Source organism: Salvelinus fontinalis, chromosome 4, assembly GCF_029448725.1.
Source record: "Salvelinus fontinalis isolate EN_2023a chromosome 4, ASM2944872v1, whole genome shotgun sequence".
In the NCBI taxonomy this organism is placed as follows: Eukaryota; Metazoa; Chordata; class Actinopteri; order Salmoniformes; family Salmonidae; genus Salvelinus; species Salvelinus fontinalis.
Window position 1 is genome coordinate 63,905,933 of NC_074668.1, and position 24,565 is coordinate 63,930,497.

Consider the following 24,565-nt stretch of genomic DNA (forward strand, 5'->3'; position numbering starts at 1 on the left):
AGTGTGTTGGGGACACTTGTTTTTTTACGGCCTGGTCTTATGATGGATCGGTGCTTGTTCGTTTCCTTTTTCCTCCAATAGCAATGGAAGATTTCACCTTCAGCGACTTTCCCTTAACCCCCATCTCACTTTGGACTTGCTCTCTTTCTACTCTCCTTCTATCTCTCTCTTTAATTCGCTCGTCTCTAGTCTCTCTCTTTTTCTCTCTCGCGCACACACTAGTCTCTATCTATGTCTTTCTGTCTCTCTTTCTCTCTGTCTCTCTCTCCACCACACAAACTGGCCGCCCTGGGAGTCAGTCACACACCCCTCTGAAAACAATTATCTTTGAACTTGCTTTTAGTGCTGTTTGTCCTAATTGCAGATAATTTTCTCTGTCAGATTTCTACTTTTATTGCAGTTTTGCCCTGAATGTTGATCCTATTGAGGTTCAACCTTATTTTACTCGCTGGGACACCCCTAAGACCTGAATTCATCACATATCCCCCAAGGACTTCTCTCTCTTTCTCTCTCTTCAAATTCATTTTTTTTTCTCATCATTTCTTCTTTTTTTTAAGATATCATTTTTTTTGTAGTATTATCCAAATGAATTAGTGGGATCCCAAAATACACAGAAGGACGTACGTTTTGTCCCAATTTCTGTGTTATCGTTCACATTTTGGGCCAGGTTTTTTTTTGTTGCTGAGGTATATCTCTGTGACACGTTGGACTGAGTAACTTCAGTGCCACTTGGGATTCACTATGCATTTATAGATCGGTGGTACAGAGGTGGACTTCGTAGTAATTAAAGACGAGTAAAGGTGGTTAAGTCCGTCCTCTGCGTCGTTCCAAACATTAACAATCTCCCCCGTTCTGTTAACTATTTATGAGAGGGTCTCAACTGAAAACACACACGCACGCACGTACGTACGTACGCACACACACACACACACACACACACACACACACACACACACACACACACACACACACACACACACACACACACACACACACACACACACACACACACACACACACACACACGCACACACACACACACACACACACACACACACACACTGTACATCCATGCACCTAAGCTTCTTAAGGATCCTTGTCACCATGCAGACACCACACAACATGCGCTGTGGTTGCAGAGAGAGGTTTAGATACGGTGCAGGGCTTTTTGAATTAGAACTGGATTGTGTGGCAGATATGTTCATGGGCCGGGTCAATGACAGTCTATGGGATTAGTGTCATAAAGTGGTTCCAGCCACAATGAGTGTGAGTTAACACCGACGAAGGTGTGGAGAAGTCCTCTGCCCCAGATTTACATCGAACCTGCCCCTACCCGAGGGAAAGACTGCGACGTGCAATGCTGTATTCTGACTGTGCCAAATGCTGGTGCGTGATGCAACCGCTCACAATTTGTTCAGGAGGAATCATGTCATCATACAGACAGCACTATAGCACATTTGCTGTACTTAACTCACGCAGTCAGTGACACTCCTCTATTGTCCTGACTGTCTAATCACACAGGATGTCTGGGTTTGTTTGGCCTCAGACCACATTTGTTTTTTTTATTTGAGTGAACCTTTATTTCACTAGGCAAGTCAGTAAAGAACAAATTCTTATTTACAATGGCGGCCTACACCGTCCAAACCCGGATGACGCTGGGCCAATTGTGCGCCGTCCTATTGGACTCCCAATCACGGCCGGTTGTGATACAGCCTGAGTTGAATCCAGGGTGCCTGTAGTGACGCCTCTAGCCCTGACGTGCAGTGCCTCAGACCGCTGCACCACTTGGGAGCTTATATTATAGCGTTTCTCCTCCAATGAGAATAGAGCAATTAAATGATGTCCGCTTTGCATTATTTGATACAGGATATGGATCCTAAAGATATACTTGTTGCTATTTTTTGCTGACAATTAGAATTAACTTGAAAAACAAATGATTTACGCCCATGCACTCTCACTCGCCTGTTCAGTACCATCCAGTTGTGTACAGTTTGATTTCTTAACAAAAGGCAGAGGAGAAAGTCTTTACGTTCGTTCAGTGAGTGAGCGATGGCAGTTTCTTTTTTGAAGTACCTCCTCGACGCGACACACACTGGAGAGATGTTCATTTATTCCGGGCACAGTGTGAGATAGAGAGGCAACGCTCTCCTCGCGTCCCTCTCCAGTGGCTCGCCTGCCCGGACGCCTGGCCCACGGTGGCCTGAACTTCCACACCGATTGATGGCTCCGTGCGGACCCCCCAGCTCCTCCAAACTCCCATAATGCTCAGGGAGCGCATCTTTATACACACACACACACGCCTAATTGAATTACATCCCCTTCAGCTCCGGGGTCCTCTACTGAAGGAAAGAGATGGTCCGTTTCACTGAGACTGAGCTACGGAGTCGAAATTCTCACAATGCCTATCATCCACATTAGATGTGTCACCAAGACAAATAGAGACATAATGCAGGCAGGCAAAGAGGTCCGTCACAGTGACTTTGGCAGTGGTTTGCGACTGTTTCAGAGAGTTTCTTCTAGCACCGCCACTGTGCTCCTCATCACAGAGAACGTCGGTGACAGCCAGTGAAGGCTGCTTTGTTTGTCTAGTCGTCTACTCTCTTTAATGAGCCATTTATTGTGTGTTTTGTATTCGTCGTGTTTGTTCGTTTTTTTCCGCTGGTTGAGTTTCGGGAAAGAGAGGCCTTGTCTTCCTGGACTCCTTCAGAAAGTAGTCAAACCGCCCTGAGAGTGACTGGGGCTGCGTGTTTGGAGCACGTCAAGTTTCGACCTTCCGTCGCTCTTAACCGTTTCCCAAATCAAAGCATCAGAGCTGCAGTCAAACTCTCCTCCTCCTCCTCTTCGTCTCGTCTCGCCGTGTGCCTGAAGCGACGCGGCTCTCTCCGCAGCAGGGGAAAGGCAGGGCGTCGGGTAGGAGTGGGACGGGGGAAATGTAGCAGACTGTGACACGTACCTGTCAGCAGGTACTCCAAATAATTGGTAAATTACAACCGCGGGATAGAAGAGGCTCTCTTTTCTTTCTGTTTGATGAATATTTGAAGTCGCCAGGCAGTCGTTGAACAACGCCGCGTGTTTGGCTCGGAGAGTCGGGCTATCACGCGCATCGAGGAAGAGGAGCAGCTAACGCGCAGAGAACAGAAGGGATCCTACTGTACTACTTAGTGTAGACAGAACAGAGAGCACGGGAGCACGGCGTGGAGACTGTCCTCGTAATCTAAACGGGTCTGAGCTAACAAGCAGCATAAGCGTATACATTGAGACAATGCTTTACTAAGTGACATATGCTCTCTGTTACACACGCTGGCTGACACTGACACACCCGCACACTGACATACTCACTCTCACACACTTGGAAGCCTAAACCCTTTTCCATGTTGAATGGATGCCACAGAAGGTTCACTTGCTCCTTGGACAAATGTGTTTTAACTTTTGGGGAAGCTTCACTCCCTGCCAATTCGGTGGGAGCAATTGGGCTCTGTTTTGTCTGTTAATGAAACGTATTCGTCTTCATGTTGCTCTTTTGTCGGCCTCAAACTCACTTGACACTGTAGTCAATTAAACCCCTGAGGGCCGCTCTGTGCATTAAAAGATATATACCGCTTTGACCTTTCAGCTCGCTCGTAGTGGGCACACCCATAGAACACTTTGCGATGAGCCGTATGAAAGAAGAAAAAAAAACCTGCAGAGGACGTTCAAAGGGCCGTGCCACGACACTAGTATGAGGTGGTGAAACAGTTGCCCTGAGCACGGAGCAGTCCCCAAGGGAATGTGTCCTATGTAAAGTAGACATATCTGAGTGGTAGACTTAGATAGAAATGTCACTGGGGGACGGCCACGTCATAATGGCAGGTTTTGGTAGAGCTGAGGCAAGTGCGAGCTGGGGACATTGGACGCTATTGGTCAAAAGACACATAAATGGACTAGACTAGATTGGGGTTGTGCACTAAAGAACTGTGGCTGGGCTTGAGGACCTTGGTCCGTATCGCCTGCATGAGGTGGTTGTGCTGGGCGGTGATGCAGTCAGTGAATGCCTTAGATATGGCCAGTGGGGTCGAGGTGTAACGAAGCGTATGGGGCACGTCCTCGATCCTAACCCCCACAAAGCAAGGCCTCCTTCAGGGCTGACTGGACCTAGAGTGCCCCACGAGCCTGTAGTTTAGCCCACGTTTCAGTGTTTTAACAGCTTGACATGTGAGAAACTTCCCCAGGGTATGAGGCGTTTCATCTGCCTTTTACCCTGTCTGCCGTGGTGAGGCTGAGTCAATGAAGGCCATGTCTTGCCAGTGGATCTCATTTGAAGTAGCCCGCTGTTGTGTGTATTCTATGGTATTTGCTAATCCCCATCACGCTCCAAATCAAATTTGATTTTCCATAGAACATGTCCATCTCAGATTGCATTTCGGAGAATAATGTGATTGTTTTGTTGTGGAGACGTTCATGGTGGTACGTGTTTCCTTACGTAGGTTGTATCAATAGGTCCAGTGTATTAGATGTCTGAACTCTGTTTGGTATGCTCAACAACCAGTAACCTGAACAACAGATCTCCGTTGCATTGTTTCCTGTTACTCTATGGGGACTGTGTCCTGCTTGCATATAAGCAGGGGGTGTTTTATATTATTGTTGTTTACTGGCGACATCTTTGGGTCGATGTTCAAGAAAAAGTCCCCCATTTTGATTTATTCATTTCAGCCGAGGATTTATGCGGCGATGCTAAAAACGTACATCTCGCACGGACTGATGGAGGATCTATTATTCATGAAAGCTAATGCATTGTTTCTTCTTGCTTTATATAATTCCCCCCCCCCCCCTTTTTCCCTCACCAGCATTTTCTCAGGCGCGCTTGGCAGTAATATCTGTATTGAAATGAGAAGTTTGAAAGACAAACCACCAGCTCCTTATATGTGTAAACTGCGTTAAATCACACTTTGAGCTTACAGAGCGGAGCTTCAAGTGTTAAATGGGGGTTGAAGTCTGCCTGAACTAATTTGTAGGGCTTTGCACCATGTTGACATTTAAATGTGATAAGAATAGGAAACTGTATGCCGACCTATTTTGAAGATGCTTTCGGAATACACTCACATCAGCGCCGGTCTATAATTAATAAAAATAGACAGGGTTTCTTGCTCCAGATTTGATTATAATACAACCTTATAAACACTACAGCGATGGGGATAAAAACAGGGGGGAAAGATTTGATGGGCGCAGGAATTAAGAGGGAAGTGGATTGCACACACCTGGTTTTGCAGGAGATTGCGTTGGCTGGCTGCTGTGCTATCACATTACTGTGATCCAGCCCCTGTGTTTGTGAGAGAATTGAGGAGAGGGACGGGCAAAATCAGCATGCAAATAACGGCACATTGTTAACTTAATCAGATGCAGGAGGGGAGAAAAATATGGTGAGGGAGGGAGAGAGGGAGGGATGGAGAAAGGGAGAGGATGGAGGGTAGGATGGAGGGATGTAGAGGAGGTGGGGCACATAAATAAGAGTCAGGGCCCTGAGATGGCGGAGGGCAGAGGGGAAGGGGTATGTGTATGGGGGTGAGGGGTGAGCTGCCGGGTGGAAGATAGGGGCTGGTTTCAGGGCATCAAGATGATGCAGCCTCTCCAGAGCTCCGTCAAGTGGCTCAGACAGGCAGTTCAGCGGTGATAGCAGAGCGCCGCCCGTGTTGTGAGCCCTGCTGTCACCGGCCCCCGACAAGAGATCACAGCTGTAGGACACGGGTATTATCTAAAGGCTGAGGGGACAGGGAGGGGTGGTGGGGTGCGGCAGGCAGGCAGGCAAGCTAAACATGGCAGGTGCACCCATGTTGCTGGTGACTTTCTAGGCTAAGCTATACGTCACAGTGCCATCCTTAAATGCTTATTCACTACAAATACATCCTAGCCTCATCATGGAAGAAATGCAGTACAATTAGATTTTTATTTGAAATTCTTTCACCAAAGCATGGATGCCCTTTTCAATGGCTTTTAAGATCATTTTGATTTGTAAATCTGACGATGTCTTTCAATGTGTTGAAATAGCACAATGCACCCCTAGAGTTTATAGCTGCTACGTAGTGACCACTATAGGAATACAGTGGCTTGCGAAAGTATTCACCCCCTTGGCATTTTTCCTGTTTTGTTGCCTTACACCCCGGAATTAAAATGGAGTTTGTATCATTTGATTTACACAACATGCCTATCACTTTGAAGATGCAAAATATATTTTATTGTGAAACAAACAAGAAATGAGACAAAAATAAGAGAAAACATGAGCGTGCATAACTATTCACCCCCCCAAGTCAATACTTCGTTGAGCCACCTTTTGCAGCAATTACAGCTGCAAGTCTCTTGGGCTATGTCTCTATGAGCTTGGCACATCTAGCCACTGGGATTTTTGCCCATTCTTCAAGGCAAAACTGCTCCAGCTCCTTCAAGTTGGATGGGTTCCGCTGGCGCACAGCAATCTTTAAGTCATACCACAGATTCTCAATTGGATTGAGGTCTGGGCTTTGACTAGGCAATTCCAAGACATTGAAATGTTTCCCCTTAAACCACTCAAGTGTTGCTTTAGCAGTATGCTTAGGGTCATTGTTCTGCTGGAAGGTGAACCTCCGTCCCAGTCTCAAATCTCTGGAAGACTGAAACAGGTTTCCCTCAAGGATTTCCCTGTATTTAGCGCCATCCATCATTCCTTGAATTCTGATCAGTTTCCCAGTCCCTGCCGATGAAAAACATCTCCACAGCATGATGCTGCCACCACCATGCTCCACTGTGGGGATGGTGTTCTCAGGGTGATGGAGGTGTCGGATTTGCGCCAGACATAGCATTTTCCTTGATGGCCAAAAAGCTACATTTTTGTCTCATCTGACCAGAGTACCATCTCCAATATGTTTGGGGAGTCTCCCACATGCCATTTGGCAAACTTTGCTTATTTTTTTCTTTAAGCAATGCCTTTTTTCTGGCCGCTCTTCCGTAAAGCCCAGCTCTGTGGAGTGTACGGCTTAAAGTGGTCCTATGGACAGACACTCCAATCTCCGATGTGGAGCTTTGCAGCTCCTTCAGGGTTATCTTTGGTCTCTTTGTTGCCTCTCTGATTAATGCCCTCCTTGCCTGGTCCGTGAGTTTTGGTGGGCAGCCCTCTCTTGGCAGGTTTGTTGTGGTGTCATATTCTTTCCATTTTTTAATAACAGATTTAATGGTGCTCCGTGGGATGTTCAAATTTTCTGATATTTTTTTACAACCCAACCCTGATCTGTACTTCTCAACAACTTTGTCCATGACCTGTTTGGAGAGCTCCTTGGTGTTCATGGTGCCGCTTACTTGGTGGTGCCCCTTGCTTAGTGGTGTTGCAGACTCTGGGGCCTTTCAGAACAGGTGTATATATACTGAGATCATGTGACAGTTAGATTGCACACAGGTGGACTTTATTTAACTACTTATGTGACTTCTGAAGGTAATTTGTTGCACCAGATCTTATTTAGGGGCTTCATAGCAAAGGGGGTGAAATACATATGCACTTTTCCGTTTTTTGTATTTATTTTTATTTTTTAAACAAGTAATATTTTTAATTTCACTTCACCAATTTGGACTATTTCATGTATATCCATTACATGAAATCCAAATAAAAATCAATTTAAATGACATGTTGTAATGCAACAAAATAGGAAAAACGCCAAGGGGGATGAATACTTTTGCAAGGCACTGTAAAACAGAGGTTATGACCCATGATGCATTGCTCATGCAGAGATGCCTCTTGAATAGAATATGTTCCATCTGCAGCCATGGTTACATAAACAACATATTAGCATCATGGTGGTGGGGGTTAGCGATGACGAGGGTTCAGGAAAACAGAGAATGTGAGTAATATCACTTATCACCAGACACACGGCACTACACCAGGACAATTAAAGAAGAGGCCTTGTGTTGCTTCAAGAGCAAGACATCTCCAGGGAGGGAAGCGCTGAATGCACTATATAGAGAGGTCATTTTTCATTAAACATCATCGCATTCATGACCACACACACACACTTGCACACACACACACACACACGTGCACACACACACGTGCACACACATACACACACACATGCACACACCCACATGCGCACACACACACACACACACAAATACACACACACAGACACTTGTTCTCTGCTGAACGGAGTTGTAGCCGCTGGTTGTGAGAGATGGTGAATCAGTGATCATGTTGAAGGTCAGAGAGGGCAGGGAGAAGTGATACAAATGCAGACAGGTCAGAGAGAGCGGAGTGTGGAGAGACATTTGGAATCCAGGGCCTGGGCCAAACTGGCCCTTCAATACACACTTCTCTTATTTACCTCAGTAGAATGAAACATAAAACACTTCTGGTAATGTATACTGTCCTTAAGCCTCTCAGATTTTCTGTCGAAATGTGTCTTCTAAATTTGCTTTGCAGTAAAAGCTATTATCTTTAGCAACCTCGCCGAAAGGAAGCTGCTGTTCTGGGATGGGTGTTTCACAGAGGAGAACAGGATGAGGAGAGGTTTTTGTAGTGGAGTTCAGAGAGGCTTGTTTTGAAGTTTGACCAACTTTGCCTTATTCCGCTAATCAGAGTCTTGTCTTAGTGAAGAGTTGGCATGTCGGCAAACACTTCTGTCTGGCCGGCAAAATGGTTACACTCGCTCTCTCTTCCCCTTCGTCCCCTCTTTCCCTCTCTCCCTTCCTCTCCCTTTTTTTCTCTGATCCTAAGAGAAGTAGCCCCACTGTTTCAGATAAAGTGAGATAAATAAACATGTTCCCTGATGTCCCGAAGGCTCCCCACCCTCCCTCTTGAGAGCACACCCTCCTAACGCACTTCCTCTGCTACAATTAGTCTATAATAAATACACTTTAATGCAGATAATTTGCCCTGCTCTCTGAATCTCCCTCTCTTCCTCTCTGTCTTTCTTTCCTTTCTTATTAAGCCACATTAAGACAGGATCTGACTTTGGGTCACACGAGAGGGAGAGAGAAAAGGATGAATTATTCTCAGCTACTCACAGCTGCAAACAATAGCTGCAAAGAAAATACAGATATTGTAACGTATGCAAAGAATCGAGAGCATTTGCAGTCAAGTCTCACTTCCTGATGGCTTTGATAAGATTAGTTGCTTTCTTAAACAGGATGTGTGCTGCTTTTAAAAAACTGCTCTATGGACATACCGAGTACAGTTGCATAACGGCCTGCCTTGACAGAGTGCCTGCAAGAATTGAAAGTTTTCTTCAGATGAAGTCTCTCCAGATTAGCTTGAGCGAGTTTATCAAAGTGGTGGAATAAAGGAGATTTAACATTGTCATATTAAAAAGACATGCAGTGGATCAATATTTCAAAAGTCCATTTGCCTGGACAGAAGTGCTTTTTCATTCAAGAGCATATGGCTCCCCTACCTGTTTATAGTCCCCCCTTATCTTCTCACAGAGAAAAAAAGGAGAGAAAAATAGATATTTTCAAAGACATTGATCAATTAGCGGCGGCATGATGTAAAATAATTACTTGACTTGCTTTCCATAATGAGTATCTCTAATTAGCCATACATTTGTTTTGTAAAAACTCCAAACTACAGTTGTGAGGAGATGGTAAGTATGTTGAAGTAGCGCCCAACTCCTCTCCTCTTCCCTTCACAAAGGCAGCATCGCTTGGCTTCAAGGCGCAATTTACCTCCCCATGTATGCATACAAGCGACGGAAAATAGGCAGGAGTGTAAAGGGATCTTTTTTTTTCTTCTTCAAATTAGCTATGCAACAATTAAAGGATTCACAAACTAAATTGAACCTTGTCTCCGTCGCCTCCCAGTTTGATTTCAGCACCTGTCACAACAACAGCCCCTGTTCAGCCATTATGCAAAACTTCCAAAGAACAGAACCAGCATGAGGAGTAGAAAACAGCAATTATTTCTGATATTCACTTACTGTATTTCAGGTAATATTGACATTTAGAGTTTAGGAAGAAAGAAAGAAATCCTGAAAGGGAAAAAAAAACGTGGCCCGGTTGACTTTGTCAACTGGTGCTAGGCAGATATGGCTTTCTTTTGCCAACATTATAGCCGTTCTAATGCCTGTGAGAGTGTGATGATGGGTGACTCACTCAGCACTACCTCGTTGCCCTTCTCATTTCCCACTGTCGAGTGAAAACAATCGCTGGGTTGATTGTACTGTTAGCATGTCTGCCTTTAAGAAACAGTGTCAGCGATGCCTTGCTAGAGATGTGTCAGTGTATTCATTTTCCAGTATGTAGTATTGAAATGCAGGCAGGCAGCACAGGGGAATAATGTAAGCCATGATCGACCCTACACGGACAGCTACACTGTGGTCATTGTTCGCTGGCCTTTCTCTGCTGTAGAGCAACCATGCGTGATCAGCGATTCGACCGTGACTACTGTAGCCTGCCATGAGGACGTGGCCCCGTTTTCCCGACAGAGGGTTGTGTCACGCGGGAGAGGGTAGGAGGGGGGAAACGGCACATGACAGAATACGGACAATCATTTATATGTTGGAAATTCTTTCCCATTATCTAAAATCATTCCCTTTTTCATCCCTTTTTGTGCGCTTGTTTGTCCTCTGTCATCTATCTCATCCATCGCCCTTCTTATTGTGAAACACAGTCTGGTTAACAAATGTTCGAGCCAATTAATCCCCCACTCGTCACAATGCATAAAATCTACTGGCAGGAGTCTTTCCACACCGCTGTGACCACTATTGCAAGAAATACACATGAAAAAGGCACACACACACACACACACACACACACACACACACACACACACACACACACACACACACACACACACACACACACACACACACACACACACACACACACACACACACACACACACACACACACACACACACACACACACATCTGCTGGTCATCATAATAATACCAGGAATGGTTAGCATAAAAGGAAGCATTGAGCTTTTGGCCCGGCTCCGGATGATGATGCGGCTGACCAGGACAATGAACTGTGGGAATTCGCTTGTCTCCCGTTGATCTTCCTCCTTGGCATCCCGAAAGCCTGTCAGACGCAAGGATGAAAAGACACGCATTTTTCTTTCTCTCTTTTCTTTCTATTTTTTCTTTCAGCGGGGGCCTCATAGTGATCTGTGGAGATGAGCTGAAAGCCGAACTACCTGTTGACAAGTCCTCTTAAGAGACCTCAATGACATATTGTGTGGGACTACAGAGCAGAAAGGAAAGGCCCGGCTAGGTTGATTCATATTTGTCACTGTTGTATAGCGTTCATGTCCTTGTATAGAATTGTTGTTTTGATATATTGGTTTGCTTCATTCGTGCTATATGTTATGAAGCTCGAGTCTTGGTTCTTAACTCCTATGTTAGCGTAGTTGTTGTGTGCGGTCTAGGTGTGTTGGAAGAAACGGACTGGGTTTATTCTACTTGATTTCACTTGTTGTGCTGGGAACCGTTCTGTTTTCGCCTCATTACAGCATGTAATAATCCAGTTCAGTCAGAGAGCATGGAGAGGAAGAAAAACAACTCACTTTTTATTGGGTTAATGAGAAGCGTTCCGAAGACCACCTGCAATAGACTAAACATGCACGAGGAAACATTCATATTAGTTTCAATTTACTGCCATGCTTAAAATGATCCGAGCTATCTCTACGTGTGTGGGTATCTGCTTTCCTTCAATATTTTGAAAAAGAGGCATTCCTCAGAATATGTAACATATGGCAAATGCACACACATTTTCCATCGGATTGTTTTCCCCCTCTAAATGCATTAATGATTTGGTGCAAATATGATGGAATTCCGTTACTTTGTGAATAATGATTGATTATTTAAAAGCAATGACCTTCATTATAACTTAATGAGGTATTGCATTGTAATTAGTTAATGGATTCTTGTCAATACATGCCAAAATAACAAAGTATTGCCTTACTAATGGCTTTTCCATTCATAATTTCTCCTTATAAACCTGGTTAAAACAATAACAAAGTGGCCACCAAAAGGCTGAGGGATGGACCTGGAGAAATGTAACCACTTTCAAATTCATACACAGAGCTATGGATGCAAGGACTGAACAGCCATGATATCAAAATGATAGTTTTAAACGTGTTTTGAGGCTATACAGTGTTTTTTTGTATTACGATGATATCAAAATTATAGTTTTTAACGTGTTTTGAGGCTATACATTTTTTTTTTGTATTACGATGTTTACTAAAAAAAACGTCGATTTGGGGTTCAATCAGTACTTCCACACTGTCTTTTATGAAATCCAAAACCTTCACAAGAGCCTGTTTAGGCATACTCTACTTACACTATGTGTTTTAGCCTTAGAATATGCAAATGTATGTGGTATTCAGTGCATACATCATTTGTAATACTCACTGAGCAAGTGTTTTCAGTTTCCTTCAACTTTGCATGCACTTTATAGGATCAGAGCACATTTGCCCTCATACGTTTGCGATGCTTGTTGCTTAGATAATGACACGTACGGAGCACAAATATATTCTGACAGAAATACACTTCCATTGTGTTAAAGATACCGGCCGTAATTAAGCTGTGGGTTGCAGAGCAATTTGCTCAGAGAGAAAAAAAGAAGAGGAGAACTCTGGTTTTGTGCCACTTTACTAAAAACGGTAAATATTAACCACAAACTGTAAAGTGGAGCACTACTGCACCACTGTGAGAAAGTGCAAAAGGAAGTCTGGTGGCTTTGCAGGCGTCATTTGAGCCTTATCGTTAATGAAAGAGCATTGTTGTAGACACCAGACAAACGTTAGATCTGTTTCGGGTTAGAGCAAGCGCAGACATCGCTACAGTGTGCTGTTTGGATGGCAGAGATGTCAAGGTCAAGCATACAGGTGTACAGTTACTCGGGAGCTACTTGTAATGGTAACTATGACGGTAAGAAGTTACGACTTGTGACCCTGTGAGTTTATAATGCGAACCACACAGACTTGAATGATGTACTTGTTTACAAGAGAAGGAAACGTTGGATTACTGGTACTTACTGTGTAACGACTGGTACAGCTTCCTCTAAGTGTGTACATCAACGATTTTGCTTTTTCAGAAACGGAGTTCCATATGAATGAAATAAGACTGTCATGAGTACACGGAACACTCATTGTGTTGGTGTTCTGAGAGCCACCTGCATTGTTACTTATAGAGGGCACTCTGCTATTGAATTAGTGTCAAAAGCAATGTATGTGTGAGTGCGCCTGCGTGCGCGTGTGAATGTGTGTCTGTGTTTGTGTGTGTTGCATGTGTGTTGATGGGGGGGGGGGGGTCACATAAGAAATGTCCTTTTTAATCAAGAAAAAAATATAAAATGACTTGGGATCAAGGGAAGCATATTAATGGAGTTCATTTGCATACGCTTGTCAGCAAGGATACGTAAAAAAAAAAAAAAAAAATTCAAATGGATTTGTCAGTTCATTTCACATTATTCCATTGTCTATCTGCCTTTGTTATATGTTAAAGATAAAGCCGGAAATCAAATGTAAGAAAAGGGCAAGCTGCTATCTCTATAAATGAGCAACAGCTCATCAGTCTTGTTTGAATCATAGATGTCTATGGCAACAGGCAGCGTGCATGCAGGGCACTTTCAAAAAGGGTTCCGTCTGATATTGGCAGAGTTTACAAAGGATTGTGGGTGGCACATTTAAGAGTCACTTCATTTTTGTCTGGCAATGGACAATCCTTCCTAAGAGATCAGGATGAGAAAGTTGTGCAGAAACTGGTTTTATCTACCTGTGTATTCTCCCAACATTGTATTTAGAAAATATACTCATATCAGTGTAATATTATTGCAGTATTACAAAGACGTTTTCTGAATGGTATTTGCAGTAGTGCGGGATAGTATATTTGTGTCTCAGTTACGTGATAATAAGCTCATACAGTCGTGCGTGACCTCGTCAATGCAAGTAGGCTCTGCATACATGAGGCATGCCCAGTCATCACATAGGCTACATAATATATCCATTATATCCTTCAAGGGTTCATTTGATGGCCTTCTCCTTTATTACTAGACAATGATTACAGTCACGTTCTAGAGAAGAAGAAAGTATTCATAAGCAGCCCACAGATCTTGTTCATATTTTAGAGATAAGAGTCAACAACAAGCAACAGTGTTGGAAGAACAGTTGGCTAAAGAACAGCCAGGCCTAAGTCTTCCAGGGTGCGTCAGTCTTCCAGGGTCTTCCAGGGTGCGTCAGTCTTCCAGGGTCTTCCAGGGTGCGTCAGTCTTCCAGGGTCTTCCAGGGTGCGTCAGTCTTCCAGGGTCTTCCAGGGTGCGTCAGTCTTCCAGGGTCTTCCAGGGTGCGTCAGTCTTCCAGGGTCTTCCAGGGTGCGTCAGTCTTCCAGGGTGTGTCAGCAATGTGCTTCACTCCCACATCCTCTGTATCATGTGTGTACTGTACATGTGTAACGGTTTGATTTAAAGCTTTTTTTATTTATTTATGTTGTTCTGTCTAGCCTTGTCAGTTGGTGGGTGTCTGGGTTAGCGCTAGTTAGAAGCCGAGAGAGATAGCTATAAGCTAGAGAAAGAGAGAGAGAGATCTTAAAAGCGAGAGAGCCCTGTGAAGTGTGAGCGGGGGTGTGTGTGTGTGTGTGTGTGTGTGTGTGTGTGTGTGTGTGTGTGTGTGTGTGTGTGTGTGTGTGTGTGTGTGTGTGTGTGCGTGCGTGCGTGGGCACGCAGGTGCATGTGTCTGCGTGTGTGTAGGTTAGGGGTGTCCCTGAATCCACAGGAGTCTGGACATAAAATGATCTCACTCCACTAAAAGTGAACTCATGTTATGCTAGTGCTTAGTCCATGACAGGATTTTAAAAAATGATTCTAATCGCGTGTTATAGCACGCTGCCACTGTTACTAGGCAGCATACTAATCAGCTTAACGAGATATTATACAGTATTTTGTTGACCAAGGCAGAACTCCCTTTATTGTTTCTGAAGCTTGACCCCGCCTGTTGCAAGGGAAGAACACGCCATTATCCTTCTTAAGAGAGGGGAGGGCATCACAAACAACCCGGCAAGCAAGAAGACAAAAACAGACTCTGCTTGTGTATTCCCTTCAGCTTGACGGTGTATGCTCTGGGCCGTTGAAACCATTCTTAATGGCTGGGAGGGCCTCTGATACATTGGGAACCCTTTCAATAACACCAACTGTTGTTTTCCTCCTTATTGGAAGCCATGAGAGGAGGGGAAGAGAAGGCAAGAGAAAAGTGATTCGCATCAAATGTAGTGTGCCTCTTTAATGGAGAATTACGCCGAGACAAGTGTCGCAGTAGGGAGATAAGAGCGTGTGTTTACTGAAGTAACCCCTTGGTTTTAAGTGCTATTGTTAATATCATAATTGTAGCATTGCGGTAGCTTCCTGACAATGGCATTGCTCCGTTTCATTAAGGCGTGTAATTGGAGGAATTCTGATAGGATGGGCCCAAGTAGCATAATTAGGCAGCGCCCGCCGTGTTTACTGTGTAATTATCGCATCCAAAACTATGTCACACTTTGAGAAAGTTCTGAGAGTTACAGTCTTCCAACCACAAGTGTGAGATCATAAGCTGTACTGAAAATCAAAAGAAGAAAATGACATTTATATGGGCGGCAGGTAACCTAGTGGTTAAGAGCCAAATATGTGAAAATCTGCTTTTGTGCCCTTGAGCAAGGCACATCACCCTAATTCCTCCTGTAAGACACTCTGCTAAATGACATCTCTATTTCCATTCATCATGCACTGACAATTTACTCTAATACTTCTCGTTCTTTTCCGGTTTTCAGATTTTTGGATGAGCCATAGCTCTTTTTTAATGCATTGCTTATCAGGTTGATTGACTGTGGTTGACCGTTGTGATATCTTTCTCTCTTACAGGATGGAGGACTCTAGTTTGTGCCTTGGTGTGTCTTCAGCAGTATCGGACGCTGACAGAGACCATCTGAGCAACACAGTGCTAAATGGCCGATACCCCATCAGTCAGAAGCTCCACCAGCTGACGGCCCAGCTGGGCCACGCCTTTCCCGACCTACAGAGCCGACAGCAGATCCCCGAGGAGAAAGCTGCCACCCCATTGGATGAGAAGAGCCACGCTGCCCTGGCCAGTCAACCAATCAGCAGTCAGATGGCACTGCTCGCCAACCAGCTCAACCGGGACATAGATGCAAGTGCCCTGGCCAACCTGAATGGGCGTGTGGACCTGCAGCAGTTTCTCAATGGGCAGAACCTGGGCATCATGTCCCAGATGAACGACATTGAAGACGATGCCCGCAAGAACAGGAAGTACCCTTGTCCGTTGTGCGGCAAGCGATTCCGCTTCAACAGCATCTTGTCGCTACACATGCGCACACATACAGGTGAGAAGCCTTTCAAGTGCCCCTACTGCGACCATCGAGCAGCACAGAAGGGCAACCTCAAAATCCACCTACGCACCCACAAGCTGGGAAACCTCGGTAAGGGACGCGGCCGTGTCCGTGAGGAGAACCGTCTTCTACATGAGCTGGAGGAGAGGGCCATCCTGAGGGACAAGCAGATCAGGAGCAGCAGCCTCCTTCAGCCAGCCCAGCCCCTGCAGCACCAGCCACACCTTGGCCCTCAGACCCAGCAGCAGCAGCAACAGCCTGGCTCTGCCTGTGGCCTCCTCACCCCCACCAGCCTGGGCACTCCAGACTCCCTCTCCCAGCCGTCGTCCTCCCCCAAGCCGGCCGGCGCCCAAGATGACCAGGCCCTGAACCCACCCACTGGATTCCGCTGCACCTTCTGCAAGGGCAAGTTTAAGAAGCGGGAGGAGCTGGATCGTCACATCCGCATCCTGCACAAGCCCTACAAGTGCACCTTGTGTGAGTTTGCTGCCTCGCAGGAGGAGGACCTGATCAGCCATGTGGAAAAAGCCCATATTACGGCCGAGTCAGCTGCGGGACAGGGTGCAGCTGGCGGCGCTGAGAAGCCTGCCAACGAGTTCCGCTGTGAGGTGTGTAGCCAGGTCTTCAGCCAAGCCTGGTTCCTCAAGGGCCACATGCGTAAACACAAGGACTCATTTGAACACGTCTGCCAGATCTGTGGTCGTCGCTTCAAGGAGCCCTGGTTTCTCAAGAACCACATGAAGGTCCATCTCAATAAGCTGGCCATCAAGAGCAAGCCCCCAGCAGAGGACATTAACGCTGTCAACACCATGAACAGCATGGCCCAGGAGGCCCACGCTAACCTCTACTCACGCTACATCTCCTGCCTGCAGGGCGGCTTCCTATCCCCAGACAAACAGGGTCTGAGTGAGCAACACCAGATGCTGGCCAAAGCCGGCATTGCCATGAAGGAGAAGGAGATGCTGGGGAAGCTGCTAGGCCCCATGGTAGGGATGGGCCATGGCCTCGGTGAAGGGGAGAAGCGCTCTCTCCTGGGATGCCTGAACCTGGTGCCCCCTCTGAAGTCCAGCTGCATGGAACGCCTCCAGGCGGCTGCCAAAGTTGCAGAGATGGACCCGCTGAATAGCTATCAGGCCTGGCAGATCATGGCACGAGGCATGGCCATGGACCGCGCCTTTATGCCCAAGGAGCAGCACCATGAGCAGCACCATGAGGAGATGACCAATGCTGCCGGCATGGCCTTCACTAAAGAGAAGCATGACTACCCTATGATGTGCTCCAACGATGGCTCCAAGCAGAAGCAGCACAGCGAAGCTCTGCATGGCTCGAAGGCCGGCAGTGGAGCCATGATGCCCCTGAAAGACGAGGGAATGGGCTTCGACAGCCACCGTGACTTCATGCCACATCATGGCGGCCATGGCCTGGGCCTGGTCCACGGCCTGGAGTACAACCACCTGACTAGCCTGAAAGAGAAACCCACAGAGTGTCCTGACTGTGGCCGGGTCTTCAGGACCTATCACCAGATGGTGGTCCACTCTCGGGTGCACAACAAGGAGCGGCGGCCCATAGAAGAAGCCATCCAGCAGCAGAACAACACCACAGGACTGGATGAGCGGCGTGGCTCGGCCAGCGACCCCGAGTCCCAGTCCATCAGCAGGTCCACCACCCCTGGATCATCCAACGTGACGGAGGAAAGCGGAGCCGGAGGAGGCCACTCCCAGACCGGCAGTGTCCAAGACGACAGCCCACACCCTTCCTCCCCATCCTCAGGTAAGACTAAGTCATTACTATACCCTGAGTAACGATCGATCCCATAGTCACATTATCCTTACTATCAGGACTTATTCCAATGTATTCTTCATTATTTATATGGGGAGGACACGTAAGGGGGAGACCATTGTATCCAAAGAGGATAAGTCCTTACACAAAGATGAGTTTGCTGATGGCTGGCACAAGATCTCTGACAGACGCCATTTACTTTGACATCCCTTCTACACAACACTGGACCCTAAGGAGTCCACTTAGACTGGAGAGAGGGGGGGGGGGGGGGGGGGCTGATCAAAACTGCCTGTTCAAAAGCAGGAAAAAAAGCCCACCACAACTCCGAGCTGCACATTCCGTGCATAACCGGGATACTTAACGCCTCTGTTCAAATACCCATCAAACACCCTCACAGAGCCTGCTTCTATAGGAAGCCTTCTGCACACGGTTTTTACTGGAGAGAGGAGGCCTGTCTAAACACACTCACACACTCACACAACACAATCATATGGAGATGCTCAACTCCCACGACGGAGCTGTGACTTGTGTCCTTCACACTGGCACGTAGAACACAGACACGGTGTGGTGAAGAACATGCTCCATACAGACTAGTATGTGTCCCCGTGTGAAATGAGTCAAGACTACGAGCACGGGCCAAACATATAATGAGTGATCAAAACATCTCCTTTAACATGGGAAGGGAAGCGATTCCACCGTAGTCAAGTAAGCAAAAGCAGATACAGTGTACGTTTAGCAGGATTAAGAGAGGCTGTTCCTAATGATTAGAGACGTTTTAAAGGTAACTTTCTCATTCCTCCGGGTGGAACGCCACATCTAAGTAGCGCGTCCGTTAATTAGGCCATGACTATGCGATAATCAGTTGGTTTAAGCTAAACAAGACACTAATTAAAGGTATACATATAAAGCAGGTCCCCAAAAAATGGGAACTTCATTTGCGGAGTGAAATGTGTTTTCTTAAGTCGTTTGAAAAAAGTGGCTTATGCGTTAAGGCTCGAAGCAACTTAATTCCAACAGTACAGACAAACGTGTTTATTTATTCACAGTAGCATAGAGTCCTTATCATCCTAACGTAGTGTGATGGGTTTGAACATAGAAAGGGCTATGTTTATTTTAATCTAAGAAATAATAACAGACAACCCCCCCCCCCCCCCCCCCCCCCCCCCCACGCACACACCCCAATTAGGAATGAATGAAAACTAGAGTGAGTTAAAAACGTATTTTCTTTATAGAGGCTATTAAACATAGCACTTTTCTACAGGGTGGGGGGGGGGGGGGGGGTGTATGTTGCGGAAGTCATTCTCTTCTGAATTTGAATGCAGGAAGTTTCCTTTTTTTTTCTGGTTCTCAAGTACTTTGAATCTGAGAAATGTAGCTCATGGCATTTAGTTCACTTTATAAGTATTTACATATGTGTGATGTGAAGAACTTCCACATCATCAAAAACTTGAAAAATCTCTAAAAAGATCATGTTCTTACAAATATCGCCAATTGAAATTATATTTACAATAAAACCTACATCAACTGAAATATTTTGGGTATTCATGCTACATAAAAAACAAAGTTGAATATCACGCACGCACACACACACACACACACACACACACACACACACACACACACACACACACACACACACACACACACACACACACACACACACACACACACACACACGCACGCACGCACGCACGCACGCACGCACGCACGCACACACACATGCACACATGCAGACATGCACAGACACTCTCTATCTCTCGTTCTCTCTTGCCCTCTTCAACTCTCTCTCTCTCACTCTCTCTGTAGTCCTACCTCGTCTATCAGTGTCTCCTGCCCTGCCTCCTCCTCTGTCCCTCTCTGAGTGCTGTGATGGAGTGTGATCGCCAGCTCAAACGCCTGTGTTTTTCCACCGTACAGGGAGATGCGGGCATCGTGCCAGCTCCCTCCTGCTGGCTCTAACGGGCCTTAAAGTTGACCTTGAGGGCCCCCCACCTGCTTTTGGGGGGGGTTGTCTGTGCGGGCGGGGCTTACATTGTTACAGGTACAACCTCTTATCCTGGTTCTCTCTCACAGTCTGTCATTCAGACACAGTTCACAGGCCACTCCACCATAATAACAGGGTCAAAGGGGAAATAAACACTAAAGATGTACAATTGTAAACAAAACAAAAAAGTAAAAAAAAGGGGGTTTTGTTTTGTTGTATTTAATTAGTGACAGCACAAAGCCCTACAAGTTTCTCTTCCTTCATAACATTGAGTATGATTCATATTTGGAGCTTTGGGACACCTAATTTAGAAACTGAGGTGTGTGAGAAAATGTGTCTGCAGCTAATGTGGAGGAAGGTGCCATTAATGTGTGTGTGAGTGTGTGTGTGTGTGTGTGTGTGTGTGTGTGTGTGTGTGTGTGTGTGTGTGTGTGTGTGTGTGTGTGTGAGTGTGTGTGTGTGTGTGTGTGTGTGTGTGTGTGTCTGTGTGAGTGTGTTTCTGCTTATGTGTGTGTATGTGTTGCATGAATGTGTCAGTGTTTTTAAATTAACAGGATGTGGCTGGCTATACCTCTCTGTTAGTCTTAATATTTCACTCTTGCAATTTTGCTTGTTGAGAATTGTTTGTGTTTTATTGTAAGGCTGTGTGTGCGTGTGTGTCTTGAAAACATTGCTAACCATGACCATACCGCCAACCTCGTAACCACCTTCCCACTGCAATTTTGAGTTAAACTTGAATTACAGTAATCAACAATAACATCTCAACTGTGGAAGAAGGTCGAGACAATCTCTTTTGTTTTTGACACTGCGCTTGTTTAAAGACTTGCTGAAAAAAAATGTCTGCCTCAGAAATATCCTTCAGAGACCTTGCTTCTCTCATCCACGGCAGTAAAACCTTTAATGCTTTTGTGTTTCCTATAGACGTCAGAACCTTTCGCCTCTTTTTCATAAGTACAGCCCCCCCCCCCAATCATCTCTTTTATTTGTGTTATTAGGCTAACGGATTGGTTTGACTGCGGAAGGAATCTATTGCTTCAGAGTTCAGAGTTCAGAGTTCTCCGGTCTGAATTGGGCTTGATAAACATGAATGTCCCCACTGGATAGTGTCTCTCTCTGAATGCATTATGGTGGGCCTCAGAGCGACAGGCCCTACAGAGTGCAGGTCTTAAACAGAGGCTTACCCTGAATGGCGGAACAGAACCCATTGAAACCTGATGTAATACTATGTAAAGCAGTGCTGCCAGTGTGTTGTAAGATGGGGGGGGGGTATTTATGTTCACATCCAGTGTAGATTCCAAAAATGTAAGAAAAAAGAGAGATGGAGAGATTAGGACGAACTAAAGGCAAGTTTAAAGTTGTTTCTGGTTGGGCCTCTTACAGACTATGAGGATTCCATTGGTTGCTAGCGTGAGGTAAGCGTAAGCAAGCAAGTCATTGTTGAAGGCGCTGCGTGGTCACTCCGAGGTCTGCATTGGCCGTGCAGCATTTGCGGTGCGGCCTCTGCAGACGTCAGGGCGTTCATGCCTCTTGAGCTTTGCGGAGCAGCGCAGAGCTGTTGTGAAGGAAGTTGTCAAGGAAGAGAGTTTTTGTTTATACAGGACCTCCCGCACCCCCCCACCTACCATCGAACAATCATGTCAATGAGGGAGGCGCACAGCGACGCGGCACGGAGCTCAATTTGGCCTCTGCATGCCTCAGGAGGCTCCGCGATTGCGTCGCACCCTCCATACGGAGTCTCCGACCACATTTTCGGATCAAGAATAAATAAGCTCTTAGTCTACACCTGTTGTATACGAAGCATGTGACAAATGCAATTTTATTTGGGCTGCGTGGAGAAAGAACGAGACACAGAGAAACGAGGAGAGGGAGTGAGGCTGAGAGAGACTGCGCGAGAAATAGAAAGAGTTTGAGCAAAGGGAAGGATGGCAACCATTTGATGAAAATGACTCGCTGCTGAGAAAGGAACGTACAGTGTGATCATGCAGCTACTCAGAACCTGGTCGCGTCAAACTGTAGAGAGAGAGGGGCTTTTCTCAAGGACTTCGAGCAGGAGCACCTCCACTCCACCCCTCACTCCCACCTCTCCGCTCCGGGCTACAAACCTACTCCTCCTTTTCCTCTGGAGAATCCCCCATGTCTAAATATTTTTAAGAGGAACAACGTTTTAACATGGCAAGGATTAGTCGTATATCCCTAGGTCTTTACGGCTCTCAAACATGGAGGCAAAACGCTTGCGCCATACAAATTGAAATTGGATTTGCCGACTGACGCCTTAGGTTATAAAGCACGGATATTCATCTAATTACGTAATTACAATGGGGGGTAATTACACATGCAGACTTACTGTTACATTGTAATTGCTGTGTAATTAAAGCAAAAATAACTAGAACTGTTCATGCCCAAATTGTTAGAAAAGCTTGGCGAGTGTCAAAACGGTAGCTATCTGAAACCACTCTACTTCTGTCTGCGTTTGTCTCCGTGGAAACCAACCCCGGTATAAGATTGCTATTCAACCCCACATTGACTGTCATACGAAGAGTTACATTCTATCCGTCTCTCATCATCTCTCTAGCCTAAGAGGCAAGACTACGGCCTCTATTCAGATATGAAGTGGCGACCAAGAACGTGACCAAAAATAGACATAGAAGTGGAAGGAGAAACAACTTAGGGCATTCGTGTCATACAGTAGATGGCATTGAAAGTGTGATTTAAAAGCCCAGTGGTTTGAAGGCTAGGTAGAGCTGGCCTGTGAAACCCCACCCCGGTGTTAGATGGAGGAGAGCCATTGGTCTGGTTGGCTTCTTCAAAGGGCTGGAGCTAGTATGGCGAAGTAAACAGGTATCTGTGGGATCCCGGAGAGTCTCCTTCAGTATGCTCTTTCTCACAAAGATACCAGACCTTTGAAATGAGAACAGTGTTCTGTGTGTGTGTGTGTGTTTTTATAGCTAATTAGAGGGGGGGGGGGTGGGGGGGGTATTTGGTTGAATTATGTCAATGCCTTCTCTCTCTCTCCCTCTCTCTCCCTCTTTCTCTCTGTCTCTCTCTGTCCCTCTCTCTCCCTCTTTCTCTCTGTCTCTCTCTCTCCCTCTCTCTCCCTCTTTCTCTCTGTCTATCTCTCTCCCTCTCTCTCCCTCTTTCTCTCTGTCTATCTCTCTCCCTCTCTCTCCCTCTTTCTCTCTGTCTATCTCTCTCCCTCTCTCTCCCTCTTTCTCTCTGTCTATCTCTCTCCCTCTCTCTCCCTCTTTCTCTCTGTCTATCTCTCTCCCTCTCTCTCCCTCTTTCTCTCTGTCTATCTCTCTCCCTCTCTCTCCCTCTTTCTCTCTGTCTATCTCTCTCCCTCTCTCTCCCTCTTTCTCTCTGTCTATCTCTCTCCCTCTCTCTCCCTCTTTCTCTCTGTCTATCTCTCTCCCTCTCTCTCCCTCTTTCTCTCTGTCTATCTCTCTCCCTCTCTCTCCCTCTTTCTCTCTGTCTATCTCTCTCCCTCTCTCTCCCTCTTTCTCTCTGTCTATCTCTCTCCCTCTCTCTCCCTCTTTCTCTCTGTCTATCTCTCTCCCTCTCTCTCCCTCTTTCTCTCTGTCTATCTCTCTCCCTCTCTCTCCCTCTTTCTCTCTGTCTATCTCTCTCCCTCTCTCTCCCTCTTTCTCTCTGTCTATCTCTCTCCCTCTCTCTCCCTCTTTCTCTCTGTCTATCTCTCTCCCTCTCTCCCTCTTTCTCTCTGTCTATCTCTCTCCCTCTCTCTCCCTCTTTCTCTCTGTCTATCTCTCTCCCTCTCTCTCCCTCTTTCTCTCTGTCTATCTCTCTCCCTCTCTCTCCCTCTTTCTCTCTGTTTATCTCTCGCCCTCTCGCTCTCTCCCCTTCTCTGTCTCTCTTTCCCTCTCTCTCCCTCTTTCTCTCTGTCTATCTCGCACCCCCTCTCTCTCATTCCCCCTCTCTGTCTCTCTTTCCCTCTCTCTCTCTTTCTCTCTCTCCCTCTTCACTTATTTCTTTCTCTTTGTAATTGACATCCGGTTCTCTTTTTTCTTTCTTAATTTTTTTCTTCTTTCTTTATCTGAGAACTTGCCTGCTTCAAACCTGTGGTATAGCCGCTCTATTGAAGACTGCCGCCTCAAACTGGCATGTCATGTCTGTATTTTTTTATGTGTCACAAAACTCAAAAAGATGTCATTGTGTCCGAAGCAAATTCATTACAGAGCTGTATTTCAGTACTGTGGGTCAGGGTTCTGGTGTCTTTCTGGTGTCAAAAGTTCTATTCACTAATTGTCAGTGTGCTCTACTGATTAACATGTCTTGGATAAATGTAGACTTAGTATTTTTGTACACGCTTGCACAATATAAAAGGGCAATTTATTTCTCTTCAACGGCTCAGTCGATTTCTCTCCCTTTTTCGTACTCACTGTCTCTATCGCTCTCTCTCTCCACAATCTCTCTCTCTCTCTTAGACTCAATTTGTAAATATTACCCATGGTGGGAATAAGCTAAGCCTTTTTAGAT

At 45.9% G+C, this 24,565-nt stretch overlaps 1 protein-coding gene across 16 annotated transcripts in view; it reads left to right on the forward strand.

The window, feature by feature from the left end:
• znf536 (zinc finger protein 536) overlaps nucleotides 1–24,565 on the forward strand; it is a 189,252-nt gene that overhangs the window by 53,927 nt on the left and 110,760 nt on the right. For 15 of the 16 annotated variants that reach the window (XR_008759248.1, XM_055920949.1, XM_055920941.1 and 12 more), the window contains one exon: nucleotides 15,827–18,081. Coding sequence is in view for 15 of the 16 variants with exons in the window: in XM_055920949.1 (XP_055776924.1) it covers nucleotides 15,828–18,081 (2,254 nt within the window). In the remaining variant the exon portion in view is untranslated. Of the gene's footprint in view, nucleotides 1–12,589; nucleotides 12,865–15,826; nucleotides 18,082–24,565 lie in introns of those variants that run through there. The other variant, XM_055920950.1, reaches the window with a different exon arrangement.